Source organism: Struthio camelus, chromosome Z (genome assembly GCF_040807025.1).
Source record: "Struthio camelus isolate bStrCam1 chromosome Z, bStrCam1.hap1, whole genome shotgun sequence".
Taxonomy (NCBI): Eukaryota; Metazoa; Chordata; class Aves; order Struthioniformes; family Struthionidae; genus Struthio; species Struthio camelus.
In genome coordinates, this window is record NC_090982.1 from 67,493,521 (window position 1) to 67,514,723 (window position 21,203).

A 21,203-nucleotide genomic window follows, 5' to 3' on the forward strand; every position below is an offset into this window, starting at 1 on the left:
GAATGCTTTTACAAAATTAACTCCATGCGCCTAATAATTCTGTGGTGGGAGCATCTTATTTACTGTAAAGATTAGAGAGTTTTTCCAAAGGAAAACTCTGCTTAAATATATTCTAGTTTGCAGACAGTAAGGGGAAGGCTGCATCAGCAGTGGTACTCTGAGATAGGGAATTTAAGATGAAAGGCTGGAAGTAGCAGGTTAAATGTTTTGGGGAATTTGAACGCAGATCAACAATCACATAGGCATAGGGGAGCACTATCAGCTACCAGTAATGTACTTTATTGGAAGTGGAGGAAGAAACCTGTGGTGAAAAATAGGCTATAATTTCATTTTAATCATGAGACTTCATGTTTATTTTATGGGAGTACAGTTTATGGCTGAGGCAACTATGTCAGACATAGTTCATCCAATAAATTGACATAGCTTCAAATGCATATTTTACAGAGCCTATTATTCTTCACAGACACAGAAGCTCCTATTTGCACAAGAGCTCATGTGAGTTAGCCTTATTGTTAACATTCAGGACACTTTAAATTATGAAGCTCCAACAATATTCCTTCAGGCTTTAAATGTCATTACTGCTACAGTTTCTGTCACTAGCTTAGGGGATAATGCTAAATATGGCTAGTTATATGAATATTTTTCATAGTATTTTTGCTGAACTTTGTTTTTCATAGACTGTGTTCTTTATTTCAGGCTGCCTGGCTTGGCATGAATGGTACAAGAATAGTTGTTCCAGATCTCAGAGAAAGGATTTTAGCTATTTAGCTCCTGCTTTTTGCTCTGGCTTCTTGATTCAGTAACAGGGTTAATGACAGCTAACAGAGCAGCCATCAACGAACTGTGATCTCATTTACGAGGTGAGCCCTGGTGACTTCAAACACCTAGAATAAGGTGTCTTTACCAGAGACACCATATAATCTGTTCTCTGGTCTCTTAGAGAATGAGTAATAACAACATCCAAGGGTCCTGCACCACGCATCTACTTCAAACTGGAGAAAGTCAATATTTAGCAGTGGAAACCTGCATCTCACTTTACCATGAAATGCACATTTCCTTATAAAAATCTGAATTTTCACTTAGTCTAGTTTAAACTTGGAATTACAGTGTAAGTTAGTGCAGATCTAGTTTATGAACATGCAGATGCCTCAGGAAACATTATTCAACTTCTAGGTTTTCAGTAAAGTATAAAAGTAATTGTTTTGTGGTCCTGGATTCATGAGAAAACTTCCCCTATTATTAGTGAGCACCATATATATATCTAACTGAGCTGGAAGAGGAGAGGTGAGCTTATTTTCTCAGTAAGTCTGGACTTCCCTGCTCTCTCCTCTGTGGGTTAACCTGTCTGCTGAGATCTGCCTTTGTTCTAGACGTTCAGTTCCTAAAGCGCCCCAGAGGAGTTAGAACTTGGCACAAAATCATTAAACATCCCCCTCCCCCCCACCCCCATGGCTAGTGCTACCTTCTAGTCCTTGTCAGCAGCATTACTATTGGAGGCTTAGGAGGGCTGGAGGAAAAGCAGGTTTCATAATGTTGGGGCTTATCTTCCATATGAAAGTCATCTAATCAAAACCCACTACAACCATCTGAGTCACTTTGTCTTCTCCAAGACTGCCCTCGGTATATTGACCAATAGAGTACAGTACAGGTCAAGTACAGCATTGTAAGTGGCCGTTCAATTTTAGATTAATCTAACCAGCACACCACTATTACTTGCTTAAGTTCAGTCAGCCTAAAAAAATGCAGGGTCCCTTCTGCATGCTATTTGCCACTAGTGGCAAATAAATTTCTCAGTAGTTCCCTAGTAAACTTCTCAATAGCTCTTACACTTGTCCTGACTTAGTTACGTGATTTACAGTATATGGGGATTTTGGTACAAATTGAAAGTTATTTTAGCTTTTAAGGAGCTTTGTTGCCCCTTAAAATAATGATATTTGGATCGTTCCAGAACGTGATTTTTAGAACAGCAAATGACAAAAATGTCAGTACCAAGTTTAAAATAATATAATATGGCTTAAAAATACTTCTGGCAGTGTGAAAAATAAAATTGCTACTACAAAAATTAATATTGCTGAATAACTGATTTCCCTGTTTGCTACTACAAAATAAAAGTCTTTCCTCTAAAAAGGTTAACACCACATTGCTTAAGCTGGGAGCTTGTGGTTCACTCCTCTGAGTAGAAACCTCTCTGGGTGAGGGTCAGGAGGGACTCCTATAAAAACCCGTTCCTTCCCCCTTCATTTATTTGAACAGAGCATTATGTTCTAACATATAATTACCTTTTTTTTATAATTCAGTTGTTTTTGAGCAGGAAATAGATTTCAGTGAATTAACCAACATAGTGAGAGATGAACTTCAGATACCTCCAAATTTTTCACAATGAATTGTAAAGTGCAGTTTTAACATTTGAAATAGATTTTGTTGCATAAATATATATTCTATAAGGCAGCACTTATGTCAGTATAAAGCTATCCCTTTTAAATCGACCTCTACATATATATCGTAGTGATGTCACTAAAAGTCACAATGAGGAGGGGAATGGACTGCAGTTATGCATCTATTTTGCTCTTTTGAAATAAATGCATGATTGTTGTATCTGCTGTGTGCAACAGGCTGCCGTCTCTGGAGAATGAGCTCCTCCAGCTCAAAGAGGAGGTGCATACATAAACAGAATATAAAATAATAACTTCTACTTGCAGTAATAACAGGCAAATAAGTATTATAGACATTGAGTTTTGTAAGCAAATTAAGTAGTGTGACATAGAGCCTTGTGGTGGATAAAGAATGAGATTGGGTCCAAATCCTCTGCAATTTTAATCCAAGCTCTGGTATCAACTCCCATTCTGTGGCTTTAACAAACTTGTTTAAACTATATTCCTCTAATTTCTAAGTACATGAAATAGAACATATAATATTTATCTCACGAGGGTTTAGTTAATAATTTTTCCAGTGCTTTCCAAATATGAAACGCTATCAGTGTTTACCAATCAAGAGAATGTTCACTCTTCATCTTCTACATATTTAATGTTCGTTCATGTTTTCTAGTAATGTCAACGTTCTAGATATTGTAGAAATCTAAGAAATCACTGTCCTTGCTTTGAACGTTTTAACTGAAGCAGAAAACAAATCAATACCAACTTCAGAGGCTTTTTTTCCATACAATTTTAAAACTATGCAGTCATTTGCAGCAAAGATCTTGCAAATGAATATAGATGAGTATGACTGAAATAAAGGAGCCTCAGAACTAAGTTGGATTTTAAAAGTTAGTATCTGTAACCTTTAATCCTTTGATTTTTGTTTCTGATAACTTTTCCTCCTTTCTAGTACACTTGGCATAAGGAAACTTAGCATGGCATACATCATCGGGATTTTCCTACTCTCCAAAACAGTTATAGGTATGTAACGGAACACCAAAGGAAGACACAGTTGGAGATGAAATAAATGGGTATCCAGAAAAAATGTTTCCTTAACCTTCAGGTGCATCTAATGGGTCATTTGGGATAGCAGTCCTAGGTACAATTCCCAAATACAACAGTGGTTACACCTGGGAGTACGCAGGGATTGCTGTTTTCTGTTCGGTCCTGGTAGCATTACCTATTTCAGTGGTGCAACGCAGACAAAGTGAAATGACCTTGCTTATACCTTTCTTCATCAGCTTATGCTATGGATATAGTACAATAAGGATTCAGTTTCCTTCTGACAGAAAAGTGCTGAGACACAGAGAGATTTTATCAGTTCCATGGTAATCTTCCCTGACATTCCCTAAATTTTTTTGGTTCTGCCATAGAGAACCATGTAGTAGAGCATGCAGTTTTCATTTTGTTTTATTGCTTGCTTGCTGAGCTATGTAATAATATTAAGCAATCACTACACAAAGGATCTTTTGTATATATTATTGTTATATTCACTGAAACGTGATGTTCCAAAACTATGGGAAAAAAAAAAAGTAGAAGATATCAGCATCCATTTAGAACAAGAAGAAATCAATAAAATGATTTTGTTCAGGGTAACATATAAAAACTGAAGGTGAAATGTTTTTTATGTTACAAAGAACTTCATCGCTTTTTCCATAGCGACAATTCATCTCAACTGCAGAAAATCTGTCAACAGCTCTACTTAGTATGTCAGTGTGTCTAACAACAGAAAAAGACTTGAGGTTATATGATACAGTCATATTGTATAAAAGTTGTTTGTGCATATTGGCATCTGAAATTCTCACAGGATCTTAGGCAACATTTAGTGACAGAATATTTCACCTGGTACCAATTAGTAATTCAGAACTGTAAGCACAAATCAATTTGAATGTTTTGCAAGCATTCATCTATGAGATGACCACTGCTGTGGAGAAATATTTTTCATGATATGAACTTCAACTGTATTGATACTTTTTTTTTTTAAAGCAATAGGACATATGGCTAGAAAAGCTAAGTATCAGTTCAATATTTTTTTTGTCCTAAATCAGGAACATCACACTCTGAGGTGCTTCATGTTTTGTACAAATGTTCTAAGTTGACCCTAGATCTAAAATCCAGAATCAGCTGACTAATTTGGAAACAAATGGGGCTTCTTCTCTTTCCCCAAAGAGATGGGGATGAGAGGTCCTGAACCTAGATGGGAGTGGGCTGGCAGCTATCACACCATCACAGACATCTTAGGGCCTGTCTGTAGGACCTTGGGAAAATGGTAGAGTGAGAGCTTGATGTTTTTCTACATGTTATACTGGGACGGGAACCACTTGTTTTTTGGCAGAACAGCAGAAGTGTCAGAAGTCAATTCCTTTGCTCAACATTTACCTTCATTTTGTTTTCTTATAAAAATTAGTAATAAACAGTTTCTGACAGTGGAAAGTTTGGTTTGGATGACTGGACTAGGCCTCATGCAAACTACACAAATTTTCCAAAAAACGAATAAATACTTGCTCCTCATTAGTCAGAGCCAAGTCAGCTCTGATCGTTAGTTGTAACAGCTGAGGGCCAAACCTAAACTAATATATCTTGCTTGTCATCAGGCTTATCAGCTCTGGCATATGCTGCACTAACCTTGACTATGCAGTTCAGAGCTCTGCTGTACCTGGCTCACTGAGAGAGCAGGCCGTGCAAAAGAGTACCTGCCTTCAAAAGTGTAGACTTATCTGGGGTAGAGACAGAGCTGAAATAAAATTCTTTGGCGTAGCATTTCTCTGTCTTAAAATACAAAGCTTTTGCCCCACCCCAAAATACTGTTCCCTAATTTATTCATTATGCAGTTTCCAACATCTGTGGAGCACAAGGAGGGCAAATTATTGCTGCTTGGACAAACTTTAATTCTGGTATTCTTAACGTTTGAGGAACTGGTATTACAATCTTAATATCCTTTTCTGTGGCAATTTCAGAATTTTTGTTTTTTAAGGTAAACCAAAATCTCATGAAATTTTGCAATTTCTCCTTCATTACGCCTCTGCAGGTTTAGATAGGCTGCATAGGCCTTCGATATTTATATTAAGAGTGATTTGACAAGGAGATAAGTGAACTTTCTAGTATTGCGATGGAGGAACACATAATACTGAACTAAGACAGTACATTAACCCAGCTAGGAAATATTGACAGATGTTTAATAGGCAAGATTGCAAAAATTACCCATTTGTGAGCATTTGTGGAGTTATATTTTCCAGGTGACTCAACTAGAAGAGGTATGATGATTGGTTTGAGTCTAAAATTTTTACTTTGAAATTTTGCAGTTTCTAAGGGATGACATTTTATTTTCTTTGTTAAACGCCATGAAGAAACATTATAATTACATATTAGCATTCCTGTACTCTTATAGCAAGTGATTTGAATTTGATAATATTTCAGATGTAGCATAAATTGTCATTTTAGTTCAGTAACATATTTCTTAAACGGTGAAGGCAAAATTCTGGAATCGCACATGCTAGAGTATGCCCGGTCACATCTCAGAAACGCATTTCCTTAGGTACACATAGAATCTTCTTTGTACGCTAAATGTAGTTTTTAAATTGAGCTAGTTACAATAAGCAAAATCTTGTTTCTGAAAATGCATTTCATTGCTATAGTTTCCTTGGTGCTGGTGGGGTTGCCACGCACCAGTCAGGGAGGAAGCTAAGTAACTCAGAATCGTGTTGCCCAAATGAATCTTAATGATGGCCATATGTGGGCAAGAGGGAAGCAGAAGAAAATGCCTGTGTTCGTCAGGGTAGAGAATATGGACTGTACTCAGAAATGGAACCTCTCTTCTGTACTTCCAATGGCTTCTGCATGCTGCTCTTAATCAAATAATAACTCTGAAGTGTGTCATTTTCATGTATGAAGACTACAGATTTGAACCCCAAAATCTGAGTGTCGGAAAATAAATATGAAAAAAAAATTAAGGTAATAGTTTTGTATTTCTTTATATATTCTTTTACATTTTCATTAATTTTACATTGTTTCTTGCTTATGTATTTTCTGTATCCACAGCTGTGGCTATTAATCTACCCTTGTTAGTGATGCCCTGCTTTCAAAGAAAGGTCTTTTCCACAAGTGCCAAGTTGTTCTGTAGTTAAGGGGTTAAGACTAACATGGCAAAGTTTCTTTGTAGTCTGATACTTCTTGAATATTGGAAAGGCTGTAACTTTTCTGAGACCTTCATGTGCCCTAGTTCTGCCTGTAAGAAGACCCTTGAATTTCATGCAGAGCCCACACTGAAACTGGATAAACAAATGATTCTACTTCTGTAGTTCTGAAAACAAGAGCCAGTGGGGAAGAAAAAGAAAGTAAAAGACAAGGTCCTTGTTGTAATAGTTTATACACTGATATTAAAAGCACAAAATATTTTTATTTCAATGCAGAGTAGTAATATTTGTATAGTGTCATAGAAACATTTAACAATGAAAAATTCAAGCTGGAGCAGTGCAAGTATTACAGTGCTATGATCCAGAGAGATTCTTCAGAAGGTGAAATGTTTTAAAATTATTAATTTCACTGTGAGGAAAAGAGGAAAAGCCTAGAGTGGCAATAGGTTTTAAAGGCAGTAGACGTTAAGCTTAATAGAGTCAAATTAAATTTTGGAACTCGGATATATTTTAAATTTCTCTGCTCCAGCATTCTGGGGTGGGGGGTGGGGGAGTATAAAATAATGTAATACTGGCCATTTTCTTAGTGTAAAAAATGTTGGTTCTTTTTAAACTTTAATATATTGTAAAGGTAGCTTTGCTGAAAGAGATGATAATTAATTGTGCAAAGAGTATTGCTTGGTGAATAAGCTTTTCCATATCCTAAGTCCTACAGAGAAGTAAATATTTTCTCAAATGTGCATTACAAACAAACAAAAAAATCCCATGAACAATTGTTGTTGCCAGTGCATGAGGACATGGTGGTGAAATGAACCCGTATTGACTGAAATAGTAAAAATCAGCAAATTAGGTAAGTGAAGGAAATCTGTTGTTGCTGCTGTTGAACTGATTCTTGATGTGAGAGTACTTTAGTATATATTAAAATTACACTGGCATATTCCTATACTGCTATAAAATTTATTTTTTCATTTATCATAACAATCTATTCATTTAGAAACTGACAGCCTAGTTATAAAAATAATTTCATTCAGAAAAGTATGATCCATCTATCCTTGTTCCTAACAAACGTAGACTTAAAATGCAGAGATATATTATCAGCGGTTTTATTTTATCTGGGGGGAGGAAAAAAGCATAGGATTAAAAGCAAAATGGCAAAATAAACAATTCCCTTTCAAACTGTTTCTTCTCAGACATAGGATAGCACATAAGTAGTGGACCGTAATAATAGGCAAGATTTTATTGTTCTTTCAACTGTGCTGCTTACAGTAGTTAGGCCCTGAAGATGCCGGAGAAAGACCAGGTCTGAACATGTAGGGTAGAGGTGTGGGTGGTATGTGGTTAGGAAAAGTCCATTAGCTGTTGAATTTGCTCAGGTTAGAGGTTACTTTGAGGCCAAATCTAAGGTGTGCCACCACACTGGTGGCTCCGAGTGACCTTCTCTCAAGAGCGAGGCTCAGAGTTCTGCATGCTGCAGGAATAAATTGCCTGCATGCAATGACTGTTATCATAAATCTGTAGTATTTAATTAGGGAGAGGAAACAGGAATTTTGTTTGTTCTTTTCTAATACAATTTTATACATTAATACACTTAGGTATTTCTGTAGTGACACTGAAAACTTGTTGCAATTGGGTAGGAGTAAATATTCTACTGTTGTTAATAGCAATGTGGTTAAATTTGCAAATCTGCAGCAGTAAAGATTTCTTAGAAGATTCTGGTTGCCTATGATGGAGATTGATACATCCAGTGTAGTGAGCATGAACACTCCAGAAAGTAAATAAAAATAATAAAATATTGATTATAACTGATTACTAATTAAGTCATTCATTTTCTCTGAATTCTCATTTATAATTTAAATAGGTTTAATTCAGTGTGTTTTTTTGTTTGTTAGTTTTTGTTTTTTACTTTGGAGGTCAGTTTGACCAAATAAAGTAAGACTACTTTAATATAACCTGACTAAGCACATTAACTGATATCTTCAGTGAAACAGTCACTACTCAGTGCATTAGATCCCCTCTGCCAAAATTCTAATTACTCTCTGATTTCTCAGGATCAAAAAAGGAATGAGTTCCAGAACATGAGTTTTTATCGTTCGACTTTTCTTTCAGTTTAGTAATAGATTTTTACCAAGGGACTTTCTCCAAGGAGTGAATGGACTGATTATACTGACAAACAATATTCTAGGACAAAGGCATTCTCCGTACATGAGACCTAGAAGGGGGAAAAAACCAGGTTGGAATACTTGAGACGGAAGAATCAGAAATGATTAAAACAGCAGCAACAACATAAGAATCGTTAGTTTTAACAGCTTTTGGAGCAATGAACAAAATGCTGTGCATTCATTACACTTTCCTGTGTTGCCTGGATACTGAAGTGAAATTGCCTCATTCATTTGCAGCTTGTCCCAGCTCCTCCCTTGTTTAGTGTGTTTGAAACACCAGAACAGCATAGACACTAAGATGAACACAGCTTATGAGGGAAACAATGTTAAAGCCGTTTACTGAGTATTTTTGCTATAGTGTGATTAGTGCTACTGCATTTCAGTACAATTTAAGACTGTAGAGAAAACATGAAAGGAATTTTCAGTATAGTAATTAAGGCTGTTTCAGATCTGTTAATCAGTAATGTATTTTCCTTCTACAAAAACAGAGCTAGCCTCTTAATTCAAAATAGCAATTCCTGATATCTGGATAACTGATACACTGCATGCCTGGCAAATGTAGGTATTGATAATGCCATTTACTAAACTGGAAAATATTACATTCTTGGGCTGTTAAATATTTGCAAGAGTTATAATTTACAATATATTCAAAAACAATAGTAGCATTAATAGTTTGAAAGACATGGAAATGCTGTATAGTTTACTGGAGAATGACTATTTTTTATTGTGTCAAGTATCCAAAAAAAAGAAAAAATATTGATACATTGGTAATACAAAGGATAAAAACAAAGGTCTAGGAATCTACTGTAGGTAGTCCCTGAAAATATCTACTCTGTGCTAAGTGGAATCAAAAAGAAATTCAGAGTGTTAAAAGTTTTAGAAATAGTGAGCAAAACAAGCAGCAATTACATAGACTAGAATTTTTGAGTTAGGAAAAGAGTCTGAAGATACAAAATATATAAAATTATGAGTAGCATACCAAACATGAGTAACAAACAATTGTTCACTGTTTCTCATGTAAGAACAAGGTTACTGAATGACATGGCCAGGCAGCAGGTTTCAAACAATGTATTTTTTCATAGAATGCATAGTCAAGTTGTTTATTTGGATGCTAAAGTATTTTCAGCAGTATTTGAATGTGGAATGTGACTGTGTCCGAGCAAAGAAATCCATCCCATCTTGGCTTCATTTTAATGCATTTCAGTAATCAATAGCAGTCCCCTTGAAGGCTTCACCTGTTCACCTGAATTGACTAAGTCATTTGCACATATTCTGAATATTGCTTGTCTGTCTTCCTGTCTAAAATGTTAGATGGTTTTGCATCAGCCTTAAATTCTGTTGAGTTAGTAACATTGCCTGCCCCAGGGAAACGCTGCCTAATTCTTCTTCTTTTGAAGGACTTTGCTCTTGCCTTCAAAGGAAAAAGTGCCGTGCCTTATGACCTTTCTTAAGTGTAACAACATTTGGCTCTTTGGTGACTTGATTACTTTGATTTGATTCATTGATTTCACTTGATTTGATTTGGTTGCCTGAATGTGCCCTCATGTTTCTTTATATTTTTAAGACAGAATTTAGTAGAGATTGGGGGGGGGGGGGGACCTGCTCAACACAGCTAAGGCTTCTAGTATAGGCTTGGGAATTTCTTATTCATGTTTTATTGCTAAAATCAGCCTCATTTGATTTATTAGAACATGAATTAAGTAATCATGCATTCCCTTTCACCTAGATTATTTTTTTGCCGTTATATAATTGCAGAACAGAAATTTTACAGGAATATTATTCCATTGTTTTTAATTTTAGGATATGGGATGATTGTATTTCCTTTGTTCACTGCCTGTTATTTGTTATTCAAATAGAATCTGACTAACAATGTTCAATAAATATAATTAAGAAAGAATTAGAGTTCTGATAGGGTGTGGCACACTGCTATCTTTTTTTTTTCCCTCCTGTAATTGGTTTTCTTGCAGAATAACGTAAAATCTACTGTTGTTTTCCACAGGGCTTTAGCTCTGTATGTGTGTGACATTCATCAGTAATGTGGAAGGCAGAGAAGGGGCTTTTTAGTTCTAAAAGACAAGTGAGCAGGGAGGCAGTGGCATGCTGTCAGGTAGAAGTATCATTTCCAGGGATTTCAGAAAGCATTTTAGCTGACTGGAGACCAGTAGAGATTTTCTCTGATCACCCTTTATTTTAAATATTTCTTTTACTGGAAAGATTTTCATTGCATATATTCTCTCTTTAAAGCATATTTTTGGATAGTGTTGTAATGCAAGGCTTAATCTATTGTAGAAGTCACAAAAGTATTACCTTATATCTTTTATATTTTCTATAGGACTTTAAGGATGAAAAAATGAAAATGAGGTTGCTTGCTGATTAAATATCTACTTTTATCTGGAAGGATTTCGGATGTTTTTGTATCTACATATATACATCTGCTCTCTAATGAAAAATATATTTTTAACAATTAAGTTGCACATTCTCTGTTAATATTTTATGCATATTTGGTAATTTACTGAACAAAACAAGTACCTTCTCCTGTCTGCCTATAGCTGGCTTAGAGTATATGCTAGGTATGTCATTATAAAGGAAATTAGACAGGAGGCAGGGAATTGAAAGGAGAAAACATAAATAAATCAGTGTTCTTCAAGATTTTTGCATAAATTGTCCAGCTGAGTTAGGAATTCATAAAACTGTAGCTTTGTTCCTATTTATAAATCAGATGTTCACTGCAAATTAGCTTGAGTGAGTGGCAAGATAAAATGATAGTAGCTGCTGTATACCCTCTTTAATGCATATTGATTATGTCAAGTAGGATATTCTAGGTTGAGAGATCCTGAAAAAAATAACAAGTCTATGCATCAAAAAATTATCAGCAGACAAGAATGTTTATATTAACAATTCATTAAAAATTAACAACTGATGAGCAGTTATAACTTCAGCTCACGTTATACTGAAGTATTTACTGAAGTATACTGTTATAATGATGTTATAGTGAAGTACTGTGTGAATTTGCAGCGTGTCCTCTGCTTTCCATATGCTTGTTGTTGATGCCCCATGCAGCAGTACCATAATGCCATGGTTTTAAACACATTAACACATACAAAGCTACATAGCAGTATTTAGGCACTAAATATCTGTGATACTAGTCTTGTGCTGTGCTCTGTGCAGCTTTGTGGAGCTCTATGTGGACCAGCTTTTTGGTCTGGCTCTATCTTGCTCTGGCACTGCTCCCACCTGGCCCACTCTGAGAGAGGCTGCTTGCCTGGGCTGTCTACTCCAGCTGTAGAGAGAGGGATGTCCTGGAGGTGAGCCTTGCCCTCTGTTTTACTCTGCTAACAGTATTTTTTCTTCCTCTCAGAAGTACATTTGAACAGAGCAGAGTCGAGCCATTTGTTGTAAGTTCAGGAGAAAGGGAAGCAAGAATAGCAAATATAATTAAGGTTGGGGCTGAAGGAAGAGGAGAGGGTTGCAGCAATTCTCCTTGCACTTTGCGTTGCAGAGTTGACGTCTTTCTGAGTATGCCCCATCTCTCGTTGAGATCATATAGATAGAGGAACACTTAAGCAAAACAACAGGAAGATTTCAGAGGATTATGGCCCTTGGTAAAAGGGTGTTTGTGTTGGGGAAGCCCAGGTATTGTGGAATGTTTACAAAAGTGTCACCCATCCTGAGAGCGCTCAAAGAGCAAGAACCACACAGCAGTAATCTTATAGCAATAATCACAGAGGACTGTAGCAATTGCACAGAGCAATAATCTTTACCCCAGGGAGATTTGTGTGTTTCAAAACTTTGTACTACCCGCACTACCTCTGCTTTGGCAGCCTGAGCCCCAGCAGAGCTAGAACTGTAATCTCTACATCCTGGCACACAAAAGCCTTGCAGAACCCAGCCGTGACTTCTGCGATTGTGCATGGAAGTTCAGATCAAAGTTCGGATGAGACTACGTCATAGAGAAATGACCTTTGGGCAGGAAGGACCTCACGTATAAGCTCAGGTAACTGGGCTGAACCCCAAAGCTGAGGAGTTTCTTCTATTTAACTGCTTCCTCTGTTTTGGGCCACTGTGAGAAGAAACAGGCAACTTTTTCTTTCTTTTATCAGTTTACTGAGTATTGTCTTACACTAATTTTCTAAAAGTGGTATTACTGTTACTGCTAAAAAACAAAAGTGATTTCTCTATGAAGTAGTCTCATGTGGCTTTCCATGACCACTGGTGCAGAAAGGAAAGAAAATACAGTGCAGAGGAAATTTCAGTTTTGCTGAGCAACAGTGTTTCAGCACCATGTTATAAAAAGTGAGTCATGAAAATGATACAATGAGGATTATAATTACAGCCTTTAAAGGAAGTTCAACTGTGACTTGCATTTATTCATATAATTAGTGCCTATTATTAGCAGAACAAAGGCTTGAAGAAAATCTAGATAGTCCGTTATTGTGATTAAAGTAATCATTCTACTATGATATTGAAATGACGATAAAATACCTTGCTAACTTGCAATATTCAATTTTCTCTAAGTGTACTTTGTTACACTTAATAGTAGTCTCGTGCAGGAATGCTGAAACTGAAATACTGCAGCAGCTTGTTGGTGCGGACCATCTTTAGAGACAATATCTGGGACAGAACATCTATGTCCTATATAGCAAAGAAAGTCGTATTCAGCGTAAGGTATGGATAGGTACTGTGAAGTTTCTTCTTCCTGCTGTCGTTGGTTCCTTTGATGTTATAGGAGGCATGTTTTGAGGAACATCTCATATGCATATGTGTAAGTAAAATCTACAAACCACACATTTATATTAAATATGGCCTTTTTAAAATGTAGAATTGTGTAGAATTGATATTTCCTGTTTATTGGGACAGGCCTCCCTGTTAGTTAAAACAATCTTGTTTTAAACATGAAAAGAAAGCTTGCTTTTTATTTAAAATTTTTCCTTTGAAGCTTGACACTTGAAATATGTCATAAAATGAGAATGTTTCTCATTAAACAGAACTATGCACGGGAAAAACATTTACTGTCTTAGAGCCTAACTGCGACTGTCATACAACAAAATACTTCAGCACATAATAATCCAGTTCAAGTTGATAGGACAGTTCACATGTTGAAGAATAAATCTTTGCAATATAAAAAAAAAAAAAAACACCAAACTTTTCCATAACTAAGCTTACATGTTCAGTATCTGACCCTTTCAAGCCCTTTGATATTAGCTTTTCCCTTTGGAAACATTAACCAAATATAAATCACTGATGCATATGTGTTTATGAATGTCATTCTACTCCATATCTTTACATATCTGAAAATCTCCCAAATGTGTCATCATGGGAGATACAATGGGAATAGCAAAGAATATATAATGAAAGTACAATGAAAGAACAAGAGTAAAACAACTGCGTATGATGCTGGGTTTAAAATTTACTGTTAGTCTCTTACTTCAAGGAGAAATGACTTTACCCACAATTTTTTTATTTTATATATATATTTATATTAGTGAAACACAATTAAGAGAGATTTCTGTGGCAAAAAGTAGGGGTGTAGTAGCAAATGCTGACATGTCCAAATAGATGAAGGCATTGCTGTAGATTCTGTGATTCTAAAACTTTCCCCTAAGCTTATCTTATTAATTACCATGGTGAAAATATTGTTGGTGATTTTGCATTTCATAGTTCAAAAGAAAGTAAGTAAGCAAATAAAACTTTGTATGTAATTAACATATCGTATTTGCTTTTTCCTGAGGATAGAAATAACAGTATCTTTGCAAAGAAAGGAGAGACTTGTGAAAGTGACTGATCACTTTATCTACCTTTGTCAAATCTGAGACTGTTTTTTATCTGTTATACAAATGCCAAAAGGGTCACAGTACTAGTCTACAAATACGAGAAGGGCCATAGTACTCTTATATCCCCAGAAAAATGAATTTATTGTAGAAGGAGATATATAAAACATTCAACCAATTAATGTGTAAAGTAGACTGCAGGACACGTAATGAGAGAAAAAAATCTGTGTTTTTTTAAGAAGGAAAAAATATTTAAAGAATATACAATATACAAGGTATACAATTCATAATTATATGAAGGCCTGCCTCCTTTTAAAATAAGCTGTGAATGCTTTTATGAGTCTTGGAATGCTAACAGTTTTGAATGAAGGTTGTCAGACAGAACACATGAGATTTAGGTTTATGTAGCAAAAGCATGGTTTTATGTTAACTTAATGTTTAGCAACTATTCACTCCTAATTTGCTTAAGGTATTTGCATACACTGAGTAATAAAGGCAATATGAGAGACAACAGACTCCACAAGAGATTCTAATGGTTAAAAGATGGTATACAATGTAGGTGTGACAACAGGGTTGTGCCCATGGACAGGTTAATGGTTTCTCAGCTCCTATTTATTTTAGTGCAAATTCAGTTTTAAAAATAAGGGAAAAATAAATACATAATATCTACAAAGCCTTGATGATAAAATCTGAGAGGAAATATCTCCTTGAAGGTATAATTTCCCGGCTGAGTATTTACATTATTTTATAGCATATTTCCCTATTTTATAATTCATAAGAAAACAAACAGATTTAGTTTAATGCAGTTAGCACTTTACATAGTCTAAACTCATAATTCATTTCTTAGTTGTGTAATACGTCTGATACGTTGCACAATCAGGTTGCTATTTTGTCGGCAGACCCTCAGATTCGCCACTCCTGCTGTTGTAAACCTCAGTATGCTTTGTAAAGTGCTATTTTACTTATGCTCAAGTGTTAATTATTATTGTTATGGTTTCGAGGCTAAAATTTAAAAACAGAATATCGCACAAGAAAATACAGAAAATATTTGCATGTGCTTTCTGGCTGCTTTCTTTAACTGCATTTTTAAAGAATTTTGAAGTCCAATGAATGCCATAAAATGAATGCGAATCACATTGTATGTTTGACTAAACTAATTCCATTTCTGGTAATTCTTGTAGAATTGCAATCTCAAAAATTCATGTGGATTATTGTTGCTGTTGTTTACTGATGGGGGAAAAATGCAAGCATTCTTGCTTTTTGGATAAATTGGAAAAGTTAAGATTCATGTTTAAGAAAAAAATTTTGAACAGTCACAAAGAAAACAACACTTTTTATCTGGTATGAGAGGAGGTTACATGTTCTAATGTTTCTCATCCTACCATCTACAAGGAAAGTTTACTTGCTTTGCTGTGAATTATTAGGCTTTTTTTAAATGCTCAATGAACTCGGTACCAGACGTCACACGGTGAAAAATTTATGCTTTGCTGCAAAAAATTCATATTCAAAAACCATTGAAAACATTGATCTTGTCTCACAAGCCCACAGCACACACAAACATACTTGCTACTCTGTTCTCTAGAACGGCACAAAGGTGGAAGAGCGGAAGAATTGCGGCTTGGAATTAAATATTATTGGCCCAGTGGTGCAGGTAGAATGGCCATTGCTTGCTGAGGCACACGCTTAATCTAGTTAATTTTAGTTACAATAAATTGACTAGCAGATCATAAACCTATTCACAAAAAATCCGGGAACTGTGGAATATTAAACATTACTGTTGTTTTCTCCTTAAATTAACAATGATAAGATTTCAGTGCTACTAAACATACCAGTACTGTGGGGCAGATAGGTGATTTCATAGTCACGCAGACTTCTGTGCAGGGCTGACGGGAGGTGGATTTTTCAAGATTGGTGAGCGCCTTTTTGGAGTCTCCAATTTTTGTTTCCATTTCAGAGAATGGGGATGGAGCAAGAATCCCCCCCTTTTTTTTTTTTTTTTGATCTCTACCATTAAAAAAATCCTATGACTTTTGTTGCCTATAGATATATTCAGTAGTCCGTAGTAAGCACTTTGTGCAATTTAGTTGTGAGCTAGCTTTTAGATTTGAGGTAGGCTGGACAGGGAGAAATAATGAGGTAATGCTGTTGATCTTCAGGAACTGTTAGACTGTCCTCGGCCTCTGCCCATGAGCATGAGCTTTCTGTGATATGAGTAGGAAATTTCCACAACTGTAAGCCAAGGCATTCCTATCATATTATCTGCTAAGACTTCTTATATATGAGGCTTGATATGTTGCAGTTGCAAAATGGTGAAGAAAGTGATAAAACAAATCTTTCTAGCAATCCTCAAAAGCTGTGGGATTTCTTCTGTTCGAGCAGGCCGTGTTCTCTGTAACCGCCACTTCATTATTCTTTACTTTGATATAAATATTTTTCAAAAATTAAAGAAAAGAGGTCACAAATTGGTATGGAATAGCTATGGATTAGGAATTTCAATGTGATGCTTCTTTCATTAGGAAAGATATAAATTGTGGATGGATTTAGAAAAATAAAGGCATTTGTGATAATTTATAGTAAGATTTTTAAAGTCTGTTCCAATGTTTCGTATTTTAAGCAGGGCTGTTTTGGAGGTAACTGTGACTCAGTATTGCAGCTTCTGTTTGTTGTCTTTAAAGATTCAGTTTGGAATGGTAGTAAATGATATATATATTTTTAAGTCTCTGGAGCTGCTTCTGTTCCTGCTATTTCTATAGCACTGCAGAGATATAAAGGATAAGAATCTCTGTCAAGATGAACTTGCTTTTTACAAGTAAATACAAGCTTATCACAATAACAATGTTGTCAATTCTTATATTGTTCAGTGTTGTAATATGTTTGTTTTTATTCAAATCTGGGTATATGGAGGCAGGTGATTACATGAGAATATAACTTTTTAAGCTTTGCAGTTACAGACAGAGACTAAAATATGAACTGATGACTCGGAAATCTTGAATATAGACAAAAAGAAAAAAACAACCTCCCCCTTCCACCACCCTCCAATTACCTTCTGGAAATAACATTTTTAAGTTAGTCGCAGGATTTTAGGGTACCCACCTAACAGCTTTTCAATGCCTGAAATTGAAAATACTGAGTTAGAATGCATTTTCTCCGCCTGCCAGACTCTAAGGTCTGTCAGCCGCGAGTAAGTATCTCCTGTGCTTTTCCAGTTCCAGTTAATGTTATCACAGGGATGACAGTAAAGAGAGGCTGTATGGAGCAGGACGGTCTACTCTTTTACAGGTCTAAGGTACATATGCCTGTTGTTTTGAGTTTGAATTTGGGATAACATTTTTGCTTGTCGAAAGTCACCTTTGATGATTTTCGGGGTATTGTTCTGTCTGTAAATCATGACTGTGGTAAGAGTCTGTAAGACAAAGAGGTTTGGGGGAAAAAAAAAAAAAAAAGTGTGTACTCTTCAGCCCTGCCATCGTACACAGAAGGGCATGTTTGCTTGAATGAAAAAATGCCTAGGTTGGCAAAAATGGACCATTTGTGTTATATAACCTAGATAACGAAAAGGAAAAAGCAAAGTCAACAGCTACTGAAACCAGGTTACTGGGCAACAGAATTTCAAAACGCAGTGGAGCAAACTTCACTGCTAATTCATAAATATGTAATACGGCCCAGTTTGATGATGTAAGCCCTGACACTGCGTTTTGCTGTGCAGAACTAGCTCGCAACCAATAAAACATGATGTGCAAGCACTTGAAGAGTCTTATATTTGCCAGTGTCATTACTTACAGATCCTTCACATCAAGGCTTGTTTTTATATAATATTCTCTAGTTCGGAGGCAAGCTTAAACCTTTCCATAACTACTGACTGTACGGGTGTCTTAGTTCCTGTGCAGTACTAGCAACAACTGACTCTGTCGTCTGCAGGCGCATAGATATGGGAGCCCTCGCATGCAGGAGCACTACAGGATTTAGAACAACCATAAGTGTGTATGGACCAGTCTAACGGAGCGATACCAGTACTTGGGCATAAAGCTTGAGTTGTTTTTATTCACCACATACAGATGCATGCAGACCTTGAAAAAGTGTTTCACGCAGCAGTAGAACACAATTGCATTCTGGTGACCTATGTCTGCAAGGCAAGAAATTCACAGCTTAGAAGTTCCCAGCGGTTTAGAATTTTTACCATTCTTTCTTTTCTCTTTAAAAAAAAAAAAAAACCCTAAGAACAAGTGAATGCCTCACAATTTAATAGCATAATTAATAGTGAAATGAATCTAATGGACAAAGATTAATCATGTTTATCTACTCCATTATATGTCACGTGACTGGGTATCCAGGGACATAAGTATTTCAATCTGATTAGTGATTGATTTTATGAACTCGGCTGATTCACTTATGTGCCCTGTTTTGGTTTTTTTTTTTTAATTATTTTTATTTTTATTCTGTTAAAGGTAGGCAACACTTGTGTTTGAAAAGTAAGACTTATGGAGAAGAATTCTTTTTTAGTGCTAAATATTTGCAATATTGGAACATGTTTTTTGAGCTCTGATATTAGAAACTATCATATGAAACTAAAGCTCAAAAGCATTTAAAAAAAACATAGACTTTTGCTTTTTTTTTTAATCTAAATAACCTTCCTGGAATAATTAGCATGTTCCTGAAGTTATCATTTTATTATTATTATGTTTAATTTTGTAGTTAAAAGCTTATATTATTTAACATATATATTTTTGCATAGTAACTGATGCTTAAAATCAGGATGTAAGGTAACAAGGCTTTGCAAGTCTTTTTAGACCTTTTTTTACTAAAATTAAGGAGGAAAAGTGTAAAGCTATACCCTGGCTGATGTAAGAATTGCTTTAAACAATGTGTTACTATACATGACCAGTGCTGTATAAGTAGTTATAAATCCAGGAAGATGATGTAGCTGGAATCTCTTATAGGAGTGAGTAGAATATTTTGATCCTCAGAACACTTTTTAGAATGCTGAAATGTGTGTGTGTGTGTGCGTGTGTGTGCATAGATATTTAGGTTTGTTTTCTATTTGTTTGCTTTATAGGTAAGTACCACATATGAAGAAATACATAGTTGGGTGAGTGTTTGCATTGTGCCCTTCTGTGAATTCACATGTCCAGTGAGTAGACCTAGTTTTTTTAATATTTTGAAATTTTAAACTTGCCCTGTAAGGAATTGCTGTTATGTGTAATGAAATCTTTGTGCTGAGTTCTGTAGACTCTGGATGAGATCTGGAGGAATACCTCTTAAACTGTACCTTTTTCCTTTTCTGACGTGTTGTTTTAGACAATTGCTAAGAACGGTGGCTAGATTTTCACTTTTGTGGAACCTTTGGCTGTTTAGAACAATTGTAAGGAAATCGATAGGCGATTTTATTTGTTGTGTTTTTAACTAGTGTGATGATACTACTGGCATTTTTGTCTATTACTATTATAGAGCGTACTGCAAATGTGAAGTGAGATGAATTGTGCTGAATACTGTAATTTAAAAATTAAATTGCAGACCTACATCAAGATTTCTAGCAACAAATCAATAAATGTACAATGGATAACTGTGATCTTTCCTCCAAAGATCATAAAGCTTGTATTCAAACAAGATTTTAAAGCAACGTACATATGAGAGAATGCTGGCTATTTGTCCAGTGACGGCATAGTGTTCAGGAGAAGAACATGACATTCAGGAGTGGCTGGAATTTGTGGAAATGAAGATCCTGCGCTCCAGTAATGTGTTCTGGTAACCTATATGCAGGATTTTTAAAGAAAACAGAGTACCACTGTGTAACATGCAAGGCTGCTAATGTCTGAAATACAAGGTTAAATTACAGTTTTGAATTAACTGATGCCATAAAACACTTTAATATTCTTGGATGGTTGGAAACTATTAAAGATATATAATTTTATCCTTCCTATGAATATTTGTGATCTGAAGCACAGATCCAATGATATGTTTAAATATATGCTTTTGTGACCCAAATGTTACTTGGAAATCTTCCTTACTGAAGACCTACTGAATTTTTCTTTACTAACCAAAATATCTGTAGACCTGAGTGAAAGCTAAAACACTCAGTTATCCCACAAAGCAGGACCATTTACGTTTCAGAAATTGTGATGAATTGTTCTCTCAACTGTATGTAGGTACATGACCTGTTTAAACATTTGTTCAAAATAATAAATGTACTATCAGATGTTATTTTTCCACTTAGTACTAGGAAACAGAGAGAAAACTAAGAATATTTGCTAGGTGCAGGACTGAAAATTACACTTTTCATCTCTGTATATGACTGCTAGATACATGTCTGACTATGTACATCCTACTTCAGGAAGTGGCGCAACCTTCAAAGACCAGGACGCACAGACGTGTGCATTAACTGCACAGATATATTTTTGTATTTTGGAGATTGCTGAGGTAGGCCCAACTACTCTTCTGCAGTAAAAAGTCATGAAAATCCTCATTTGCTCCTCATCGTTGAGAGGAAAACTCTCCCCCCCAAACTGGAGTTAGTTTTACTACTATATTGTTTTATCATCATCCGTAGCTAAATTGATGGTTCAGATTTTCTATTATTAGTATAGACATTTTGTAGATAAATTATGAATAATTAAATGTTGGTTGTTTAGGCAGGAAAAAAACAGCTGGGCAAGTCTATACAGTAGAAACTGTACTCTGACAAGCATCTCTGCTTAAAAAATTGTTTGTAAGGATTTACTACTCTAGTTTTGT

The 21,203-nt window shown here is 35.6% G+C and overlaps 1 protein-coding gene across 3 annotated transcripts in view; it reads left to right on the forward strand.

Annotated features, from left to right (window-relative positions):
* LOC104146908 (3',5'-cyclic-AMP phosphodiesterase 4D) overlaps positions 1–21,203 on the forward strand; it is a 401,542-nt gene that overhangs the window by 62,637 nt on the left and 317,702 nt on the right. Inside the window, exon 1 of one of the 3 annotated variants that reach the window (XM_068927374.1) lies at positions 6,334–6,365. The exons of the other annotated variants lie outside the window; for them this stretch is intronic. Coding sequence (XP_068783475.1) covers positions 6,349–6,365 — 17 coding nt within the window. The 5' untranslated portion in view covers positions 6,334–6,348. Of the gene's footprint in view, positions 1–6,333; positions 6,366–21,203 lie in introns of those variants that run through there. 3 annotated transcript variants of the gene reach the window in all.